The sequence below is a fragment of the Ischnura elegans genome, chromosome 1, assembly GCF_921293095.1.
Source record: "Ischnura elegans chromosome 1, ioIscEleg1.1, whole genome shotgun sequence".
Taxonomy (NCBI): domain Eukaryota; kingdom Metazoa; phylum Arthropoda; class Insecta; order Odonata; family Coenagrionidae; genus Ischnura; species Ischnura elegans.
In genome coordinates this window covers 122,847,361-122,871,667 of record NC_060246.1, presented here as the reverse complement: position 1 = coordinate 122,871,667, position 24,307 = coordinate 122,847,361, and the positions used below count along the sequence as shown (strand labels likewise).

The window sequence follows — 24,307 nt, the reverse complement described above, 5'->3', positions numbered from 1 at the left end:
AAAAATCTAATGTGAATTATTTGGGCCACTATCAACTTGTATCCTTGGGTAAGGTTTTTTGAACTTGGCTTTTCTGAGCACTTCTTAAAGTTATTTGAAAGGACGCGATGCACTATGGTCTTGGAGAAAACAATTTCTCTCTTCTGATTAGGGGAAATGAACGGTCGTCTGACCTTAAACAGATGATATAAGAATCGCGACTGCGACTTTCTTACAGTTTTCTGTTGAGGCTGGAACGGAGAAATGGTTTGTAGCACAAGAAGGTGAATCAGATGATCCACGGCACCGAGGTAACTCCTCTCGCACCGGGCATGGGACACTGCCGTAACTCGTCCGGGCTGATGCCAGCGTTGGCCACCAAAAATACTCTGCTCTCAGCTATGATGGCGATCACGCACATCAATACTTTCCCCTAAGTCGTCCAGTCAATTATGCTCCCGATGCCTTCCCTTCACGGGCATTTATACTCCTCGGGAGGGAAAAATCACAGGTGGAATTGTTTGCGGGGAGGGAGGATGATTCCACTGGGGCCGGAAATAAGTGGGTCACTAGCTGGTCCTAGATAACTGGGGCCAACACACCGGCCACCACACACCTGACTCATTCACACTCACACATACACACGTCGCAGGACGCTATGTCCGACCCCATGACTAACCCCTGCTCGAGTCGTCACGCTAACGTGAGCAAATACGAAAAATGCCCATTTGGCATATAATAAGAAAAAAAATTACTTTCTGTACGGTACGCTACAATATTTATGTATATACTTTAATATTCCATGAATTGGATCCATATTTCAGATTGAGGTTGGGTGGAACTCAAGAAGACTCTGACGCCGTTGATGAAGGAAACCAGTGCAGAAGTGGGGATGATAGCAGAGATGGCACTGGGAATATACAATTGGACAGGTGAAAATACCATTTATTTTCCATGTTAAGTTATTAATCTCATGATGTAAAAATCAATCTTTGCATTTGGCATTTATTTCTGAAAATGTATTCCCATAATAGTACAGCACACTCCCGATTATCCGGGCTAATGATACGAATGATACGAACGAATAATCGGAAAACATGGATAACCCAAACTTTCACTTTAATGCCTTGTAATGTTCATAATTTACGTAACACAAACAGTATATTATAATTCATGCAGTTATTGTTATGTTAGAGTACTTCCCGGACTCATTCTTCGCCAGTTTGCGATCTTTTTAGCAGCGATAACATGGTTGTACTCTTATTATGCTCCATGTAAGGCCTGGTTTCGAAAACCAGACGTCCGTGGCTGTGTGATCACGGATACAGAAAAGTGGTTAGCACAAATGCTTCAAAACCACTGCTCGACGTCAGAAACTACACTGTCAGGCACCACGCCACATAGTCGCCTCTCGCACAAGTTGCCTAGGTTGAAACTGCTGCGGAACGGGTATCCGTGATCACAGAGCTTGCTGTGACGCTTTGAAAACAGGAACACGGTGCTCCTGTGAATGCAGCAAGCGGGCGATCACTTCCATTTTACGAAGAGGATTATTACGGAAACGGTAAGCCCGATGTATCCTAGCATTAATGTAATAACTCCGGTGATTTTACATCTGATTTTATTTTTTTTATAAAGATAGCGGAAAATATTGAGCTAGAGTGAAAATCATGCTTGGATAATCCGTAACACGGATATACCGCAGCCGAATAATCGGGAGTCTGCTGTATCTCTAAAAATGCTACCCACGCCTTAGATATTGATTTTTTGTATAAATTTGGTATTAAGTGCTTAAATGTAATGCTTGAAAAACTGCACCCACTTTAAAAAGTGCTATTATGGTCCACTAGTAAGTTAATTGGATCTAAGGTCGAGATTCAAAGTTGTTACTAGGTTATCTTCTGTTTGCAGGATGGCCCCATAGTAATAATGATGCTCGTAAAACGTACATTCATAGTCACATTTAAGGGGACGGATGTCACCCAGCTCTCCCCTTGGCTTTGGAATTTATGAGTGTGGGTCACTTTATTTTTCATGTATTATCAATACTAAAGATATATCTCTTATGAAATGACTTATTGTCTCAAAATTCATTTTTAGCCATGTGGCCATGTAGCCATGTGTGTAAGCATTTGATACGTACCATGACAACAGTAGACCGTACTTAAGCATTGAAAATCAAACTAATAGCCTTTGAATTGTTTCTTCAGACCTCACATTAGAACATGCGAGGTTTGTGAATTGCATATCAAAGAGGACCCAAGGACCTTCAGCCATTCTCTGCACTGGGGAGACCCAGGTGACCCCGCAATAGCAATTAAGAATCTGGGCCTTAATATATCTTTCCTTTAGTGATGTTTTCTCAATCATCATTTGTTTCTCTGCCTCGCAGTTCTTCGAGTGAGTCGGACGAAGAGGAAGGTGAGGGGGGTAGTGAGGAGGGTGGCTGCACCTCGCAGGACGAGGTCTCTTCCCCCCCTCCTCCTTCCCCTCCCACTCAGCGGCCTGCCTCACCTCCCCCTCCATCTGGCCAACCATCTCCCCTCACCGCAGACAGCAGTGACGAATTGACAGTGGCAGATCCAAGTTTCACCAGTGGAAGCAGTGGTATGCTATTAATGTGATTTATTTTTGTATAGCCTTTTCGTTTACATGTTAGGTGGTTAAAAAATGAATTTGATGTTAATGAACAATGTCTCAATAGAAAATTGGCTGTAAAGATATTTTATATCAGCTCGTAATGGGTATTGGCTGGTACATATAGACGAAGGCTCAATGTAAACTGAATCACATAAAGTGGCTGACTACTAGGAGTAGGTTTTTATGAAAAAGAAATACATTGTTTTATGTTTACCGGCTGTATATTTTCTATTAGTAATGTGTGTACTCTTGCATTAAAGCCTGAAGTTAATAACCAGTTATTCTCATGTTGCATGCCTTAAATAGGTTGTGTATGGCACTGACCGATTTGCATGAGTTTTTTTCATTAATGTAATAATCATTGTGATAATGTATGCTCAAGGATATAAATTTAGAATTTTTAAATCACTGATTGATAAATACAAGAGGAGTTTTTATCAACATCATCTGTACTCGCTCAACAAAGGTGCCCTTTCTTCAATGCATTGGTGACAATCCTGGAGTTGAGCCATTTTATCATTTCCTATAGATTCCAAAGGGACACTAAAATGAAAGCATTTTCAGGTGACATTTTTGCTCCCCCCTTAAGTAATTGCATTTGTGTTCTTATTATAGTGGCTACTCAAGTTATAGAGTGCATGGTGGAATTATGAGAGATGCAGCTGTTTTTAGCTTTTCCTTTATAAATGTATTTTAATAATAAATATTTTGCATCTTTCAGGGGTGTCTTCATGTGGGACTGCAAGCTCTGGAGGAGTTCCAGGAAATCAAGCCACCATGTGGCTAGGCACTGAAGATGGTTGCATTCATGTGTATCATTGTGGAGATAACATTCGTACAAAGCGCAATAAGCTCCGAATTCAGCATGTTGCAGCTGTTCTTTGCATTTTGTAAGTATCAATTGAACTTCAGTAAATTTCAGTTATGACATGAATCTTGGAAAACAAGGTTACATCAACAGTTTAGGTAATCCGAATTACATTCTTCCAGTTTTACCATGGCATATGAGGATGAAATAAATATCTTTGATGAAAATACGTATGTTGAGTGTATCCATTGGGAATATTGTGTAAAGGCATTTTATTGCATTGTAGGTTGAATAGTGTTAAAATTCTCTGTTCATATACTGCTCTTCTATTTATGATCCAATAGATTTACAACTGCATATCTGTAAACAAAATTTTTACTCGTATTTTGCATAATATTTGTATTCCTAAAAAAACATCATGTGTATATGTAAACAAACTGATAAAAATTTTGAAGGCATATTGATATGATGTAAAACCTGTTTCTTATCAAGAACTACATATGTGCTATGAATAGTTGTTCTGAACTGATACTCCAAAATCATGCCGATTAAATTTTAACGACCCAACTGGAATCAGTAATCCCATTCCTCTGCATAGCAAAATATTGTTTCACCAATAACTTAGAGTGTGATTTATCTTGATGGAGCCCCAATCATTTTCTAAAATACATAGTGGAGATTAGGAATGAGATTTACCTACAAATGAGAATGAGAATTCTCGAAATACCATTAAATTTTAAGATCATTGTCCAATTTTGAAATTATGTACAATTTCAACCTGCTTTTTTATTTTAGGTACTTGGATGATCGCGTGTATGTGTCTCTTGCTAATGGAGATATTGTAGTTTATACTCGGGAGCCTGGTGAGTGTGCAATGTTTAAAGATAAATCAATGTATTTTTTGTTTTATGTTGGTAATTTATTCAAGCAAAAAATGGATAAATGGAGCTAAATCTTTACCATGGCTAAAACAATGGAGAAAAATTTCTCTTAATATTTTCACATAATAAAAATTTACTTTTGACCCAGGTTTTGATTGCACATAGAGCAGTATTTCACAGCAGCTATCAGTTGCCTCTTCCAAATACAGTGGAAGCTTGGTTTAACAAGTGCTCATAATCCCTTATAAGTCACTCACTATAGTGGTTATTTGTTATACCCAAAGGTGAAGGATGATGCCCCTCAATTCCAATGTTCACTTAATTAGATTGAAAGTTACCAGCAATTTTCCACATTTCACTTCATGACCAGTTTCTGTGCATTTTGCATTATCTTCAATTGAATTCTCGAAACATTTTGTTTACTTGCACTGAAGCGGAAACAAGTAGGGGAAGAAACTGAGGGGAAAGAGGATGTTGGGGGAAGAATGGGAAAGTGTGAATGGGAGAGGACCAATACGTCGGGGAAGACGTAGGGCTGGTGAAAATAGTGGCAAAGGCCTCAATACTAGCATAATGTAATGATCAAACGCTCTAGAAATTCTGGCTCTTATGTCTAGGTGTCATGAGCGGCCCTTGAAAGTCCACTAAGGATGGGGTTTGTGCATTTCCCCACAAAGTGTCAAATTCTTCCAAGTTCATGGTATGCACAGTGGGTGATAGAAGGGAAAAGATTACCCCTTGTTAGTGTCTGTATTTCAGTTCTGGTTAGCATATGGTGGGGAGGAAGGGGAGGTGGTCTAATTACTGTGTGTGGTGCTGGTGGGACACAAACTTATGGTGCATGATGAGGGTTGGGGGAGGACGTTCTTGTTTGTGGACCTACGCACAAAGAGCACAGAATTGGAAGGTAGGCTGTAGGTGTGTTATGAAGACTCACTGAGAGAAAGTGACAGAGAGGAAAGGGCAGGGTGATGAGAGAAATTGGAGACATTCATTAGATTCATATTTTTGCTTCTTCACTGCATCATCTCTATTTGTTCAAGGGGATTTTATTTTCTACCTTTACCCAATTAGTGTTGCACTTGGAAATTAAAATCGCTAAATGGCTAGATTCTATTAAATCTTTTGTAAAGAAAGAGGTTTAATTAGATTGAAAGTTACCAGCAATTTTCCACATTTCACTTCATGACCAGTTTCTGTGCATTTTGCATTATCTTCAATTGAATTCTCGAAACATTTTGTTTACTTGCACTGAAGCGGAAACAAGTAGGGGAAGAAACTGAGGGGAATTTTGTCGAATTCCTTGATGGTAGTTCTGTTGGTGTTACTTAATCCATGTGGCAAAATTCCTTCCATCAACGAGCAAGCAAGCAAGCAGTAGGCAAGTAGACATGTGGTTGGTATTAAGGCCATACTCAACTATACATATAAGCTAGATGTGGCATATCTTACATTCTTACTGTTATTAGATAATAATACTGATAGAAAACACGTTAGTCTGCAGCAAGATCTCTACCCCCTCTATATGGCACGGATCAGTCCAGCACATGACTTGTGTGAGCTCTTGATACTACCCTCGTTCCACAAACAACGCAGTCTTCTTCCCACACGAAGCTACGCTTGCCTTAATGTTGTGGTTATTTTGTAGAGACTATGTGCCTGCAATCTTGGTAGTTATTCAGTTGAGTTGCGCCTAGTAACACTTGCGAACCTGTTTTGGGAGTCAGTATTTCTACTGTCATGGGTGACCCTGTTTACTTTCATAATATCTAGTTATGCACCATTCTGGCTAAATATACCACTTAATAGTGAGTGCAATGTGCATACCATGGCAGGGACTTCGTTGCCTCACTAAATCCATATTTTTTTAACATGTTAATCATAGGCTTTTTTGATGATACACTGCCAATCACATATATGACTCTTGCTATATGCTGTACTCACTAAAACAAGCTTCCACTGTATTTAATTATTCAAGATGAAGGTGCAGCATCTACTAAAAATATCACTTATGAATATTCAAATCATTTTGTATTTATTGTAATTGGTTATATAATTTTGTGTTGGTAATTTTGTAATCATCTCCTTTCATGACTTTCAATCTCCAATCTCCTTTTGATATGACTTCCAACACATTTTACAATGGGTGCTTAATATTGTTTGGCTTTCATATTAAAATTAGAAAGTCATCAAATGCATTATTTTTTTTATTTTTGCTAAGTTTAATGCCTCATATCTGCAGGTGGCGGCTGGGGATCAGTTGAGAGTGGCAGAAGAAGCGTTGGTTCATCAGCTACACCAGTGACTCGTATGATTGCAGTCCGTGGGAAATTATGGTGTGGTGGGAATTCACAAATTCGTATTCTCAATCCAATGACATTAGTGGAGGAAGTACGTACAATTCTTTTTGTTTTTATAGAAATTTTTGTTTTGTTTTCATTTGCTTTGGAAAGTTGATGGTGTGTTGAAATTAGTGATACGCAAATTCTTAATAATTATTCCCGGTAACAAATTTTTAAATGACATTTTATTAACAACTATTACCTTATATATGTTCTTGTTTTACTAATGAACACATTGATATTTCTGTCTCATTAATATGGTGAAAATTGCCAAAAAATAATAAATATTGTTATGACAACTTATTTTCATGGGTGTCACTCTTTACTTAGAAATCAAGTACTTATATTATTTCTGTGATTATGAAACTGTATTTCTTATGTTTTCAGCATTCATTTGAAGTATGCGAGGAGGGCACTGTTCCAAGTGGCCCTAACCCTGGCAGTCGGTGGGCTTGGTGCCTGGCACCAGCAGCCCCAGAGGGTGCCCCTGGTGTTGGAGGTGTTTGGGTCTCTCTTCAGCATTCCGCTCTCCTTAGGCTCTTCTCCCCGATTGCTCCTTTTCCGTGCTTGTGCTCCATTGACCTCACACCAGCCGTTGGAAAAATGCTTGCAAGTAAGTATTAAGAATTTTTCAAAATAAAAATATTTACAGTAGATCCCCACATTACAATGGGTTCGACTTATGATGTATTCATTGTACAATGTGAGCTGATTTTGCACGTTCTTTTTCAAATTTATCTGATTTTGTCTCCACTCATTTGATATGTCATCACTTATGTAAACTATGCCTTATGTGTTAACAAACAAAATTAAACATAGCCACATTAACATGTCCAATACTCTTTAGCGTGATTCTTTGTCCAGAAATAATGCTGATTCAATATACAATGTGATTCACCTTGTGATTGGTACTCCAGAATGGATTAATATAGCAAAGCAAGGGCCTATTGTATTATTTCATTATAGAATTTGATTTGAAATCATTTTTCAAAAAAGAATATTCGTGAATTGCTTGCAATGGGGTTTACTACAAATGAAAACTGTTGTCTTTGGCCAGCAATGATAAATATTCTTACAATCATGGTCATAGTCAGGTAGGGGAGGGGATGGAACTCTTTCAAAATCAAATTTTACATGTCATTCAAAAGAGCAAAATCCTCAAAGATAGTAGAACCTAGGAAGTGAAAAATCTAGGAGACAAATTACAAGACATGCCATGGGAATTGTGGCACATAGTGATATAAGACCTAGATGGAAGCATCATTCAATGAAATATCCTTGCTGATAGGGATGGTTGGGTAGAATACCTCCGATCCAACTATCCGCGGGTATTGCCCTTCACCGGATATCGGATCCAAATTCGCTGAAGACATCGGATCTGGATCCAAAATATTTAATTAATGCTTCAGCGAATAAGAGGAAGTGGAAAGAGTTCCTATCATCTCTTTGCATGCGTTGTCACACTACGATGCTTGTCTTACTCATGAACGAATTTGTTTAAAAGTTCTCATACGGGATATGCAACAGAATTTCAGCCCTGGAAAATTTTAAGGCAAAATACCACGATCTCTCGCACAAGCATTGAAAAAGTTACCATGACGGTATTAAGAATGTGGTACAGGGTACACATGTAAATCTGATGGAACCGTATGGGTGGTACGAAGTATGGAGGTTTACGATGTAAAGAGGTTCACTACGTAAAGGTTTTACTTTAATATCTCTTGTTGGCAAAGTCTTTTTTTTTTATGTCCTTTTGATTTTGAAATAGCTTAGTAGAAATACATACGTGGTAGATGTAACATACACTAAAAATGTATTGCTTATTAATTATATTGATACTTGGTGCACATCTGATATTGCATTTTTTGCTTTTTGAGCTGTATTTTTTTGAAAATAGTTTGATGAGAAAAAAGTTAATATTTGATTTCATTCTTTCCCGTATAATTAAAGTCTATTTTTCTATCCATAGGTTGCGATGATATCATTCGACAGCACAAAGCAGCTTGCCTGAGGGTAACGGCCCTGTTGACATGCCAGGATCTGCTTTGGGTGGGAACAAGTGCTGGTGTTATACTCACCTTGGCTATGGATCGCCGTCAACTGCAGAGGGCTCAACAGGTGCCTACAAGTGGAGGGAAACCTGGATCAAATCAAATCAGCCAAAGTGCAGTCAACCTCACCCCAACTGTTACAGGTTGGAAATCAATTACTTTTTTTCCATCCTGAATTTGCATTCTGACATGGCTAAAAGTTGAATTTTTCCTGTTAGCCTTGCCTTTCGTGCTTAATCTTAGTGTTAAAATCGCAAAATTTGTATATTTCAACCTTCCATTTCTGCTTTTCTCAAGTTATTTCTTTCTGTTCCCTGATGTTCATCATTCCCATACCCTAATAATGTGATCCAAGTATGTATTTCTCTCTTGGTCTTTCGTGGGTTTTCCTTTAACTTTTCCCTTCATTATAACCCTGGAGTAATTGTACTTCCTAATATGTTTGGAAAGGTGGGGTAGGTCTTATTGCTGTCCAACACACACCTGTACATCTCACCAAAGATAATGGCATATTCCCCCATAATTTCTGTGGATCAGAATCATGGGTGTTGTAGGGAACAGCATTTATATTGTGCCTGGTGAGATGTCTGGTAATATCCAGTTGAAATGCCATTTCTTAGTGATGAGATCCCAAGCTAGGGGTTTATTGTGTACATTATTGTATTTTTATTGAGATAATTTGTTAAATTTATTGTCTTACATAGACTCAAGACTTAGAACAAACTGGCACCAAAAACGTTGCTGATATTCATCGTTGCCTTCTAGCTGTGAATTTAAACTAAATTTCCTTTTTATCTTGGGGATAAAAATTGATGAACCATTTAGATTAATATAAAAGAGCAGGAAAATTGAAACTTGTATTTCATTGAAATATTTTGTAATTGAAATAATTTGTGCAGGAAATGTGATTATCTTAAATGTGGCTCTCCTATGAAAGTGTTTACTTTACCAGTTAAAGTAATTATTTTTAAAACTTACTGATGAATATCAAAAACCCTCTGGCCTATGAATATCGAACCTCAGACATTTTATTGCTTAGAGGTATTGCATACCGCCAAGGTGCCATGGAAAATTATGAACTCCCCCTCCCTTAAAGATGACCTTAATCTGCTCTTCTATGAATACACTCCATCTTAAAGGTGTGATAAAAGGTCAAAGAGTACCTAATCGGTTTTAGATATCATACCTATCAAGGGGGAGCCAATACAATATAATGGTGGTATCCAAGTACACTCTACACAGATGCTATCACTTGTACTAGCTAGGTTTTTTTTAAAAGCTGTGATGCAATTGTGGCCTTGAATGTGAGGATAATGAGAGTACAAAAGACATGGTGTGGGTAATTTTTTTGTAAGAAAGGGAACCTCCTTCCCTTGACAGGATGAGGAAACACCATTAAAACATAACTCTATTTGGTAGAGGTTTGCTCAGTATTTCAACAACTTTTAACATCAATTATACCCACTACACTAATTTCATCATGTAACTAGGGGAAATAAGTTTTACTCAACAAGGGCAAACCTGCCTCTACTGATAATATAATCATTATACCCATATAGACCGTGGGGGTTGGAGCTCTCTCTTTTGCCCCGTTCACATTACGTTCTTTTTACGCCGGTTAGCCCCGACCATGGTTACAAAACGAGGTGTGAACGCAAGTTCCCGTTAACTGTGCTTGGGATTCTGACCACCGTTTTCCGACCATGGTTGGCGGTAGTTCATGCGTGTGTGAACGCAAGTTGGTAAAGCTGGTTAGAAAAAGAAGAAGGCGAAGCAGCAACGAAGTGGGATAGGAGGAAAGAAAACAGAAAATAAAGCATTCGAAGAGGAAACGGCCGTTATTGTTGAATTATATTCGTCAGAATTAATTCTATGGAAAGTGTTCTTGATTCATTCCGTAATTTGTTGCATATTATGAGATTTTAAACCTGCTTTAAGTTATGCGATATACTATATATGTAGTTCGTAGTGAATTAGCTATTAGCTCGTATTGTATTGTTACGGGCAGATTGAATAATCTATATAAATATTTTGCTAGAATTAAGTAAAATGTGCGAAACTACCATAATAAAAATCTAAAGGTCGCAATGATTTTAATGTTACGGTAAAAGTTCTTTGTCCCAGTTTGAAAAAGATCACTTATATGTTCATCCTTGAACAAAAGTTCTTCCCATATCAACATAAAATATCAGGCTAACGGCTAGTAAGATATAACTATAGAAAATAAAGTTAGAAACGTCGGGTCATACTACATATCGCAAAAAATACCACGTTCTCTCTGTTATTTCATAAGTTAAATTTCAATCGTCGTCACATTTCTGCAAGTTATTCGTCCACATTTGAAGAAGAGGTAAAAGAGTTTTGATTTACGGTATAGCATCAGATTGGATCATATCCTTTGTCAAAATCAGAAAACAATAATTACTAAGAATGTAATGTAGCGAAAAGTGTATCTCCATCCCAAATCACAATTGTGTCTCAATTGAGGCTCAAGTCTCAAGATTAGGTCCTCGATTTCCTTCACCTACATCAATGATTTGTCAACAAATCCGAATCAAGGGCAAGTAGTAGTATATGTTGTTGATATCAACCTAATTATCACTAATATTCGCTTTCATTCGTATTAAATAGAGCAGTAGGAGAATGCAAGCCACACTATCGATGAAATGATTAGTTGGACGAACACATTCATATTACCTTCTACGTAGCAAGGAACAATGATTGTCGACGCTGGAATGCAATTTTTAATTCATAAGCAGCTCATAATATGCACATACGTTGAAAATCATTGCAATTAACACAAGAACTTTTCCCTGCACATTCTCTATTTCCTTCCAACAGGTTATACGCTCTTGTATATTCATTTTTCACTTGCACTTACTTTACCACTCATCAGATGTCGCCAGGGTCTAACCATGGTAAGTGTGAACGCGCGTTGGTTCTGACGTCATCCTACGCTGGTTAAGAATGATGGTAATGTGAACGGGGCATTTGCCTTGTTGATAAGACAATGAGAATATGTATGTTTCTGTGAATAATCAGAATAAAAGGCAAACCCAGATCGTATCGAAAGTCATGCAAATGTAGCCTATTTAATATGAGGGTTGTAGAGAACATAAATTTTTTATTAAATTTGGTAGCTTTATAAACAGTGATAGATTTTTATTGAAATTTTGTGGCTTGGGGCATTAACTCAAGAGGTGAAACAAGGCGATAATGGTCTATTGTGCTGACATCTAAAGTGAACGGGCCTCTAGTGCTGACATCTAAAGTGAACGGGAAAGTGACGGTTAGCAGAGCTGTTGAGGTATGCAGGGACAAGACATTATTGTGTTCAACGTGCATTTACCGAATAATTTTTCTTCCACCCATATTCTTCCTTCCGAGGACAAATCCATGAAAAAAATAGAGCTTCACGAGCATTTCGTATTTCTCTTGCCGCTTCCATTTCTGGTCTCTCAGCGCCTAACCATCGTAAAGTGGCAACGTTCGGAACTACGTCAACTATTGTCAGGACATGCATTCACACTGCTAGTTCGGTCAACTATCGTTAGGACGATGGCTCGGACAATCGTAATGCGAACGAGGCATCAGTGTTTCTCTTTGCCAGGGATGGTCAGCCACTCCTCCTCCCCTTTGTATCCATTCTTGCCTGTAAAACATATGACTAATTTCATTAGTTAATCTCTTGATGAAGTATGTATCTGCCAAATTGATGATGCTCCATTCATGGGCGAAAAGAGAAAAAATGATAGAAAAGTGGTCTGCATCAATGGAATCTGTTCATAATTGCAATATGTGTATATGAATTTGTTAAAGAGTGTGATGAAATTTATTTGATTCCTTGGACTAATATTTGTACATATTGGAAACCATTTTACTGATTACTGTTACAAAGTACAGATATATTGCTGAGTACAATTACGTAATTAACTAAAAATTGTAAATGAAAGCAATGGATAAAAACTAAAAAGGGAAATAATTTTGTGGAATCAAGTTTGTTTCAATTTAGATTGAAAAGAAACAGATATGTGATCACCAAAATGGACTGGTATTTATAATAGCAGCCATAAAAACTGGTAGAATAAATAAAATTTCAATTTAATCCAATTTGGTCACGATAAATAAAACTCATATTTTCTTACCCATGTTCAATTTATATTTTCTAGGGCTTCCTCATGGTCATACTGGGCATGTCCGGTTTCTCACTTGTGTTGACATGCCAGCAGAAGAAGGGGCTGACAAGTCATCATCTGATCAGAAGAGTTCCAAGTCATCATCACTAGCTGGGGGCCTATCGGCCCTCGTTGCTCCTTCCTCAATTTTGCCTCAAAGTACGTTATCAGCTTCCCCCCCTCAATCATACCAAGGATCTCTGACCTCCCAAGGTTCATCTGCATGGAAGGGTTCCAGTCATTCTGAAGAAAAACCCACAAAAATATTAGTCATATCTGGTGGGGATGGCTATGAAGATTTCAGAAATTCAGGGAATGGGCCCTCGTCGGAGGTGGCAGGGCGGGAAGATTCCACCAATCACCTTCTTCTGTGGCAAGTGTGAACTACATTTAAGGTTAGCAAACTTCTCTCTATCCATGTTGAAATATGTATTAGTTCTTCTGTATTCAGAGAGTTATGTGTAAGCAACATAGTGAATCGAAGCATAGAGTCATCATTAGGGCAAGCTACAGATTCGTTGTGAATCTGACTTCCTTGGTTCAGACTGCAGTAGGACCCAGCAGTAGGTCATGGGTGCATTTCATTTTGCACGCCGTGACCCACCAGTGGTTCACACCTAGGTTCTTCTTCTTGCCTCTATCTGGAGTTGCCTACTGCCGATGGGAGAGGGTGGGGGAAGTGGAAGAACAAGGGCAGCCACCTTTCAGGCCTGCTGCAGCCAGGAGTTACGCTAGAGGACCTTCACTGTGAGGCCCTTCCAACAATGTGCCTGAGAATGTGGCATGGCCCTCTGCGTGGATTTGGCACTGCTAATTTCTGGGCCTTCACATTGTGGGTGAAGGACTGAGGCCACTGTAAGACTGAGCCACTTGAGAGTGTCACCGAGGTGATGCCAATCCCATTTTTTTCAACTTAAGTTGTCAAACTTGATTCTAAGGTGACTTCAGGGAGTGGAGTCGTGTAACACTCTGAATGTATACATTTCATACATGCATAGCATGCCGATGGGTTTTCTCTGATGACTAGTGGTGGATGGTTGGCAATTTTGTTTGGCGCCTGTCAGTGTGGTGAGAGTGTGACCCACAGATGGGTCTCACTCTGTGTTTGTGGTACACAAGTCTTGTGGTAAGAATTTCTATTGCCATTACATGTGATCTATGGAAAATCATAGGGCTTTCTTCCTTAAAGGGAAACCTTTCCTTTCTCCAGGAAACAAAAATTCATGGTTTTGCTAGTAGTGGGCCCCGCTGCCCCAATGATGGTGCAGTCTTTTTTCTATCCCTTTTCTTCCAACCCTTCCTCACCCCGGAGGCTCCTAATGATGGCGACGCCTCCTTCCTTTTTCCTTCCCCTCCAGTTCCCTCCTCGGGTGATCGGACATATCAGTTGAAGTGCTGGCTCCTGATTCCAGTGTGTTGTCACCTTCAAAGGGCCCGCTCTGGGTCCTCATCACTGCCACTATGTGTCAGATTGCATACTATATTTTGCCATTGAAAGGGAGTTGACAGTACAAAAACTTTTATTTCGATTGCGATGGTAAGTTTTTATTGTTGGAATATTTGAACTGAGACAAATTGAATCACTTTCATCCATTATTTCCTAAGTTCACTTTTCACTTCATTACATCTTCATTTCAGGTTTCCAATTGATAATTTATATTTCTTCCGGCGCAATAAATTGAAAAGTTTTAGATACCAGTTTTCCTCAGTGTTTTTGTTGCAAAAATGACCAAGATGTATCTGTTAGGATTTCTTAAATTGCTTGTCTTCTCTTTGAAAACCTGTTCATAAGAACTGGAAACCCCTGTTGTGATTTTGCTGTTCTTCACTTGTTCAATTTCATCTCTAATCACCCATGAGAAGTAAAGGCTTTGTTTTGTGATTGATTTGAAGTGATTAAACTTAATATAATGAATACCTGGGCAGGTAATTGCTTCTAAAAGGCTTAGAGGTGATATTTCTAATTATTTTATGCTCTGTGGTGCTCCTCTCACCAGGTCCATTAATCCAATCTTTAGCTGTGGACTCACCCTCCCAAAATGGTATACTGCACCAATACCTTCAACTTTGAATATATTTGTGCAGTGTTGAATTCAAGGACACCGTAGGGCCATCAAGAATCGTAACCTGTGTCATTTCAACTTCGCTGATCACCTCTGGACTGGGCTGATGGATTACATCAAGTTTTTTTTTCGGCCAAATTGATCACCTAATAAAGTCACTAATACAAATGGGTCATCTCGGAGACTGATGTTCAGATTACTGGACAATACCAGAGGGTAGGCAGATTAAAGCCAAACGGAATGGAAATATGTACCCTGAAAAGAATGATTGAGATCCTGATTAAAGATTTGCATATTGAAACCTTCTGAGAAGTCATTATGTATATGTTTCCAACTAGACCCTACTTTGTCAAAAGCTGTATAGTGCTTCACTTTATTGTGGTTTTTGTGGGAGGACCAATACAAATTTGAATGAAAAATCTGGTAAAAATCATTTCTAATGGGTCCATGGATTTGTTAACGTTGTAAAATCATTATCACCGTGTTTGGTGTAGTTTCACTCTACACGATTTGCTAAAATTTGTTTGATAATGACTTTTGTTGAAACACAAGTACAATCGCATCTTAAAAGTGTGACCAAGTTATACGTATTTGGTTTTGATTCATAATGTAGTTTGCTGGCAAAGTAAGCGCTGGCTTTCATGATGTCCTGGGTTTCAGATATTTAATGAAAGTACTATATTTTTCGTCATAGGAGCTCAAGTGGAAAAAATGTGGGACTTAAGAAAAACCTCTATTGGAAAGGTTCATTGCCAAAAATTATTCTTCTAACATCTATGTATTCGTGGGGAATTCTTTCTGGAGTGATTTTGTCAGAAACCCTTCTTGCAACATTATAATGTTGCAATAAGTAATTAGTTGTAATAAGTTAATCATGTAATAAGTGTATAGGTGCTTCAGATAGCTCTTGATGCCTGAAATGCTTTCATTGTTTTGCCATGAAATCTTCAAATGTAGCTGTGGTCCATTTTATGCTATATTTGTGTTTTTATGCCCGTTCATTTATTATGGACCCATTCATATATCCATGCCTGCATATGACCCTAAGAATTGCCAGAAGACTACATTTTTTGCATTTTTATTTTGATTTTTAGTGCAATCTCTCATGGATTCCCTTTTGATTTCAGGTTCAGTATGTGTGCCATGATTTCCGTACTTTTCTGATGAGGTGCTTTCTTTGAGGACTCCGTGTCAGGATCTCATTGCTTCTGTTGTTTATGAGTGATTGTCTACAAGGCATGATTGATGTACTTACATAATGTTTTGATCGAATATGCCCTGGTGGCCATATAAAGAGTGAGTGATGTCATGGGTAGAGTCTTTATGGTGGAATTATCTTTAGCTTAAAAACAACTTTGCTCTTATTGGCATAAAAACGAATCACTAGAAGACAGACTGGTATTTTGACCAGTCCATTAAAGATTTTATGTGTTGAATGTGACCATTGTTAGTATCATATTACACGACTGGGATCATTAAGTCCTCTTGTTCTTACCTTAAGACTGAAAGCTTTGTCATTTGCTCTCTTAAATTGGAATCACCAGTATATTTCAAAGCAGGTATCTACTCTTATAATGAGTAGTCTTATGTATAGGGCTGAATTGATCCTTGTCCTCCTGACAAAGCTTTATGAAAAATTTTACTGTTCAAGGTCAAATTCCTATGTATAAGTTAAACTTTTCATATTTTATCATACGCCCATGAAAATTTTATAATTTCAGAGTATGTTGAGTCTGATAGACTCAGCTCTCTGTATCATTGCATTAATATATTTTTTTAATAGTTGTCTGTTTGCAATATTGGTATGGGAGATTTACTTAATACCTTTTTTGTCCTTAATCCACCTATTTGCATATTATCCTCTGAATAGACTGCTTGCGGAGCATGAACTTTCTCTTTTAAGTTTATATGTGCTGAAAATTTTAAGAAATTTTTCAAAAAACCTTCACCTTGTCATTTGGCGACAATTATGTACCTCTTTTAATTAGTTTAATGAGTAAATTTATCAAAGGAAAAGGTATTGCTTGCATTATTTGTCATGGAGTACTTATATTTTTACATTATGGCTGCAGTATTTTGTGAAATTAATGGTATACTCCTTTGGTGAAGTATGTAACTTAATTATTGAGTTATACTTAAGGGGGTTATTCCAATTCCAATGTGATTTTTATGGACATGTTTTTTTATTTATTGGAGTATATGTTGATGTTTGTAGAAAGTTTACCTCATGTAATGTTGTGGTTGCCTGGATATGTTCTGACAACTTAATCGAATATAAATTGTATTGTTTGGGCATTACCAATCTATTTCAAGTCATGGTTTGTTGTCTTTAAAAGAAAGTTTATCCATGTTTTTTTGTGAATTTTTGTCAATAAAAAGCTTATTCTTGGCTGCATCTGATGCTCGAATTTCTATAGCATCTCGGTGGTTTGTGATAAGTTGATTATTTCTGATACACTGATAAGTACCTACTTCAATCGAATTTGTCGAAGGAGTCATTGCTTCTCATTCTAGACTAATATAATCTCAGGGATAAATGATGTGCAGATTATATTTTTTAGTGGAAAATCCAGATAGAAATCCCTGTTCTGCTTGGAAAGGTAGTACATATGGTGTAAGACCCCTGAATGGCTGTTGGGTCTACCTGATAATTTGGTTCGGATATCGTGTGGGAACTCCAAGACCGTTAAGAACACCTTGATTTAATTGCATTTGTTCATCCCTCATTACACCTCAAACTCTCTCGTATCTTGCCCCCATGAATGCATCTTTGCTAATGTAAACTATAGCACATTCTTCCTCAATCCATACCTCTTTGGTAGCCAAGAAGTACATAGGAATGTGCATTAGGATTCTATTGTGGGTGGAAGGATTGTGTCTGGTGATGAATATGAATGGTGTGTGGTGAATAAGAAGTTTCTATCATCATTCTGTGACCCAAGTGGCATTCATGGAAAGGCATCAGTTTCTCATACTTATGTCTGCTTTTTGCTAGTGTTGTAATGTGAATGTCAACTAAATGTAACCTCAGTTATATTGCTGGCGAAATGACTGAGGTTGCATTACGAACGAGAATGGGTCATTGGAGCTAGTGCAAAGTGACTTGTTTTGATGCAAACATTATAAATATCTGGGATATCCCAATTAAAAATCTCGGGAAATAAAATATTTTATTTACCGAGATTTTTAATTGGGAATTTTTCTCTCGCTTGTTAGTGATGAAAGTCAAATAATCTATCTGATTATGCATTGGCTTGAGTGTAGACCATGATTAAAACGGCTGTTGTTGTAATTGTTGCATTAACCTTAATATAATGTTGCATAGTAGTGTGAACAACAATTAATCGATTTTTGGTAAAATAAAAAATATTACATTATTTTTTAAGATACTAAATCGTATTGTTGTTTTCAAGAGATGTTACAAAACTTGAATTCACTCTGGCACTTTTTACTATTGCCACCAAGTTTCAGTGGTTCAAAGAGGGTTAATGATACCATGTACCTATACTCCTTATTTTCATGAACTACTCTCGTATAAAATGAAAAAAGTGGTCTTGCTTTCATATGTATCCAATTCTCCTAATGGAATGAGAAGCACTGAACTCTACGATTGTATATATGTCTTGACGATAACTACAAATGTCACAGCTTAAAATTGATAACAATTTTATCTCCTTGAGAATATTTATTTTTCGTATTTTCTCTGGAATTTTATTTTGATGGTAAGGCAACTGTGATCCTAATGCAATGTTTACTGTTGAAAATGAAAGTAAAACTCCGATTCTTATCATTGTAGACAATATTTTTTCTAATAACTTAACGTTGTCATAAGAAAATGATCTATTTACTCAAGTATTGAAGCTTTTCAATTGAATGTTCTCTTTACTTGCATATGAAGTTCGGATGTGGGATTCATTATCAGTGCTGGTGGTGATATTCGCTTTGCAAAAACATTTTCAAACTGAAGTTCAAATTTTCTCCTGGTGCACCTGCACATCAATTGTGTGTCTTTCATTAGATCAATGCTTGTTATGATGGTCAAAACTTCTGGAACAGAAGGGTACCAATCTTTCCTCTTGTAATTTAGAAGATCAGTGTGTTGATGCCAATATATCTGTGCGTAGCTTAAAATGCTCCTCAGAAATAAATAAGCAAGAACTAAAGATTTAAACCTTAATCTATGATCTATAGTTTGTAAGGTCTCCTTTTGCATCACTCAAGTTTGAATAGTACCTGGAATCATTAATTGAAGGAATCTGTCATGCTATTTTACTTCATCTACCCCATTATACATAGTTCCATGTGACCAGTTAATTGTATACCTATCTGTTTGTTTCATCATCCTTGGAACTGATGGCATTTTTGTCATTAATTTGAATGAAAAAGATGTTCACATGACACCATAAAATATGTATTGATATAGTTTCTGAGTAGTACCATGTTTATCTGCTACTGAAAAACCTATAGTTTCTTAAAAACTACATCTCTGTTTAGAGAGTCAATTCTTTCAGGCTAACAAAATGAAAATAATCGATGCAGCCCTATGGCTTGTGTGGACAGTGAGGAATACCTACTTAAGTATCCCTTGTTGAAGTTTTCTAATCTAGCACTGTGGAAAATTGACAGACTAATCTGAGGAATCTTGTTTCTTGCCATGAATGTAAAAATTTGTTGATATTTTTGTTCATAGAAACAATCTGAAGGGAGCTTGATTGTGAAAGTAATACTCAATGGTGAGATATTGTTCATTCGGCCTACATTAATATTTAGTGATTGCCATAATACTTTCATGTGATCCCATCAAATCATAGAGGAAGAGAAGAGGTGACTTAAGCTAGGCCAAATATTGATGATGAATTTGTCTCATATTCTCTATGTCTAAACAGAAGGACTTGGATGGACATAATGCCTTAAACCACCATATGCATATTTTAACTGTAAGTGACTTTGTGAATGCTAATGCTCATGACCTCAATATTTGATTTGGATATTTTGTGGTTGATTTTCAGAACATACTTTATCAATGATCAGGTCCTCAAGTTTAACTTGAAAAAAGTTTTAACAAGCAATTTTTTTATTTATTTTCATAAAATAGAATTCCTTTCTTATTGACATATGGTGGGAAATTGAGATTATGCATAGAAGATCTGGTAAAAGAGAGGTGATTAAAATCTGCTTTAGAAATGCTGAAGTAATTGTACATCTCTCTCTTCTAGTGATTTGGGAAATATATACTGTTGACAGCATGTATTTTCGTACCATGTTATTTCTGCTATGTGTATTTGTAAAAGTGTAATGTTAGCATGTACTAGACACTGAAATATAGCAGTTGTGGCTTGTACCAACTCATTACTAGTTAAAATGGTGGTGTCAATGTTGTGACATGCTCAAACTATACATGGTATATAAATATATTTATTGAGTTGTAGCTGCCTATCACTTTTTTATGAGGTGAATTCCTTTCCTTAATATTTATTACATTACATGTAAGTTGAATTTAGCAAGCAGGTTATTTTCTATCAAGTTGAAAGTAATCTTTGATGCGTGAGATCATGAAGTATGTTTTAGTTGCCGAGCCAAATTTGGAAAATTATCTGCAGTAAATATGTATGTACGGTGGTGCATCCAGGATAGGGACAAGGGAGGTGTTAGGTGGGAGCTCTTTTTAAGTGCCATTTTATCTAGTGTTAATTCGATACCCAAAAGAAGGCCATAGCCTATCACCGGATCCACTGCCATGTATGTAGTGCCGTTTCCTGAAACTATTAAAATGGGTAAAATTTTTTAAGTCTGTCATGAAATTTTGCTCAAATTTGTCTAACTTTTTTGATTCTTCCTTTTCCACCTAGTTTACTTCATTAAATATGTAATTTGCTTTTCTTTTTTTTAGTCTAGGATTACATATTACCTTGCTTTTGAACTTCGTTCCTGCTTGAAAAACAAACAAAATATGTATGAGGTCACATATATTTTCAAAAAGTGGGAAGGAGAAGTGATAGGAGGTCTGAATCTATAATAATTACAACCTTTAATAATAATCTATATAGAATAATATCAGCTATGAGTAATGGTTTTTAAGGCAGATACGAGGTGACTGGGGATTTAAAGATAGGACCAATTTGAAATTATTGAATCATGATCAATTCTTTGCGGGACTAATTTTACCTTGCAGAGGACCTAAGAAAGTTGATGTGTTACACTATGTGTCTATGATGCTTTCTCAGCATAATTACCGGATAAAATTTACCCACATTGTCAAATGCAGGTGAGACAGTGCCTACCCAGCATATCAAGTTCTGACAAGTTCCTCATTTTCTAGAGTTTTAATGAGTTGATGATGGTATGCTTGTATGTAATATATTTCTATATGCATGGTTATTGAGAAAAAAATGCAAGAGCGATCAGTGGTTCAATGAAACTTCTTTTTATTTCAGGTCCCCTACTAATTGCCAGTCAGTTTACTTGTATGAAGTCATTGTTTTCACATAAATGCTGTGCTTCAATCGACATGATAATTTATAATGACTTAGCTAGCACTGGTTACTTAAGGAGATTATTTTATGTATAAATTTCAATTCTTTTATGCTTTACTGTTTTCATGTCCATTTTTTCTTCTTCAAACATGTGCCAGTTTAGTGTTTTGATAATTATTTTGAAAATTTCCAGCCTCATGAATTATGACATCTCTTCTGAATTTTCTGTGTTTTATCCCTGTCTGATTGCACTGAAACATCCAACCAGGATGCTTTTGTACCATTTTTTTCATATCATTCTTGTATTATTTAATAAGATTTAATTTCTCTTCAAAGGATGCCATGAAATAGGTAGTGAGATAAACTTATTAATTATTAAGGCTTCACAGTTTGCTCCAGTCTGTCTGGTATCCAGTCTATCTCTTTAGAAAATTAACGGCAGGGAGTGATGGAATGGAGGTGTAACTGGTTACTCACCCGAGTAGATTTTGTGAGACTTCATTTCAATTGTAATCAATTGAATCAATTTTTGCAGTGCATTCCTTCATTTGGCACTTGCACATTTGGTAAAGTTCAGCATGAAGGACTCTTATTTTTCCGTTCTATTTTTAGGGTGAAGTGCACAGTTGTAACTGAAGTACATAACATAGTAAGTTTATAAATTGCAAGGTATTTGCAGGCTCTTCAACGGAAGACAAAGTTCATGTGGCTGGAAAACCGTTTCAAATGAAAAATATCTTGTGACGTTAGTAAGGTAGTTTTGTTTGATCTCAGGCTAGTGCTGATGTTATTACTTGTTGAATTTGCTATATGATAGGTGCTAATAGGAAGCTATGACTGGTCATAATGGGAGAACAAAATGCATGATTAATTAAACACAACGAACAAAATTTTTTGTCTAAGATGGATAAATATATGTGGATAAATATAGTGAGTTAATCTCACTACCTATTCCATGTTATCTTTTGAAAAGAAATTAAATCTTATTAAGGAATTTTAGAATGAAATGAGAAAATGGTAGGACGCATTTTTGAATTTTTCCTTATGGTTATGGACATACTTTCTCATCAAAACTTAGTCAGTGTGCTCAATTAATGCTCCATTTTTTAGCGCTCAAACATTCCTCCGGTTCTTAGAAAACAAGCGGAGAGGATCAATGCTCACTTCGATGTTGTGTAAATAAAATCCTAATGCCTAATCCATCGTATCCCATTCACGTTCAATGAAAGTAAATTGTATGTTTTTTAATTTTCTATGATATAGCATTCTGTTGTTTGGAACGATGCGACGAGGCAATACTTTAATTTTGACGATAGCGGCGAGGTCTCGACGGTGGCGATGTAGGGAATATTAAGGACGGAGGATATTCTTTTGGGAGAAGTTCCGGAAAAAGATTCATTTTTTTTGTGAGACATCCAACGCTCGAAAGTGCTTGACCTCCTCTTAGAAGCGTTTTATTTCGAGCTATTAAAATGAAAAATTTTATTCGCAGAATCCTGTTCTTCCGTCGTTTAAGTACATCTTACTTCGGCGACTTTAATTGAAATGAGATTATTACAGTTATTAGGAGCCATTAGGGAGCTATAAAAAAACTTGCTTGGACTTGTTTTTCTACTTGTTTGGAATTTTTTGGACGGGGATGGAAGCTAACCTATTCGCGTTTATTCATGGCTTATCAGCATCCAAAGGATGTCGCGGAGACTTATCCTAGACGTGGAAAGGACTCGGGGAAAAGGGGTTGAGAAAATGATCCAATACAGCACATCCTTTTCCATTGTGACGCGTGAATTCTTTACTTTAGCCATTCATTTCGTTTTGGAAAAAATCGAATTTACACTGTGATTGACTGCCGTTTGGATTTTTCCTGTAAATATATTTATCTTTCGAAATCTTTACGCAAAAATGTACGTCCCCATTCAATTTTAGCTGGCCCATGCAGTTGTTAAAAGAATTTTTTCAAGAGAATACTTCAGAGGTGCTGATTTTTCTATGATTTATTTGAATGATTAAGCCTGAGGTAGAGTGCCCTTAGACTGTCGAAGCGCGAGAAATATTTCAGTCGTCTGTGTCCATTTCCGTGTATGAGGCGACGACAAATACATTGTCTGATCGAGCCGCAGGATACGGGGTTTTCTGCAGTCTTCGGAGGAACCTCCTGAAGTGTCATTGAAAAAATTGGGAAGGGTAGTCTTACTTTTCACGTGGGAAAGCCTTCTGGCTCGAAGAAAATTATTCCTGGTAACTCATCGAGTCTCGTGCCATATTAAAAAAGTATTCGCTCCTTGTTGCCTTCTCCGCGCTGCTCATAGATATTATTTTTAAATCCTCTGTTTGTTAAACAAAAGGACTGTCTCATCCTTGCTAACTCTGTCGTTCGAAAAGTCGGGTGCGGGGGCAATTTGGTAATTTTTGAGATGTTGCTTTGTTTTTGAGCAGTAAATTATGCACGGATACGGAATTTTTCTGCAGGAATTTTTCGCCGGTATCACCTGCAACTACACTGAAAAAAATTGGAAGGGTGGTTATTTTTCGGGTAGAAAACCATCTTATCGCTACACATGAATATTTTTATTTCATTATTCTCATATCCTTTGGGAAAAAAGGACTGTGTCATCTTTGCTAACTCTGCGCCGGTCGGTCAAAAAGTCAGGCGCGAGGGGGGCAATTTGGTAATTTTTGAGATGTTTTCGTAATAACCATCGTCAGAGCGACGTCCCGTTATAGGTCCGCGGCCATAGAAGCGGCTGTCGGGTTGGTGGTCGGGTAACATCCTCCCAGGAGACAGTTTGGCACGCGGGAGCCTCATCGTCTTTTCGAGGAGAGGTGGGGTGAAGGGGGCAGTGGCGCAACGAGGGGGAGTTTTAGAGGATAAAACCCTCCCCCCCAGAGCTAAGA

The 24,307-nt window shown here is 37.2% G+C and overlaps 1 protein-coding gene across 1 annotated transcript in view; it reads left to right on the top strand.

Moving 5' to 3' along the window:
• Positions 1–20,367, top strand: part of LOC124169131 — a 164,606-nt gene extending 144,239 nt beyond the window's left edge. The window contains exons 16-24 of the mRNA XM_046547635.1: positions 804–911; positions 2,372–2,586; positions 3,341–3,509; positions 4,223–4,290; positions 6,551–6,699; positions 7,038–7,263; positions 8,620–8,844; positions 12,871–13,271; positions 16,067–20,367. Coding sequence (XP_046403591.1) covers positions 804–911; positions 2,372–2,586; positions 3,341–3,509; positions 4,223–4,290; positions 6,551–6,699; positions 7,038–7,263; positions 8,620–8,844; positions 12,871–13,259 — 1,549 coding nt within the window. The 3' untranslated portion in view covers positions 13,260–13,271; positions 16,067–20,367. The remainder of the gene's footprint in view (positions 1–803; positions 912–2,371; positions 2,587–3,340; positions 3,510–4,222; positions 4,291–6,550; positions 6,700–7,037; positions 7,264–8,619; positions 8,845–12,870; positions 13,272–16,066) is intronic.
• Positions 20,368–24,307: the final 3,940 nt, after the last annotated feature.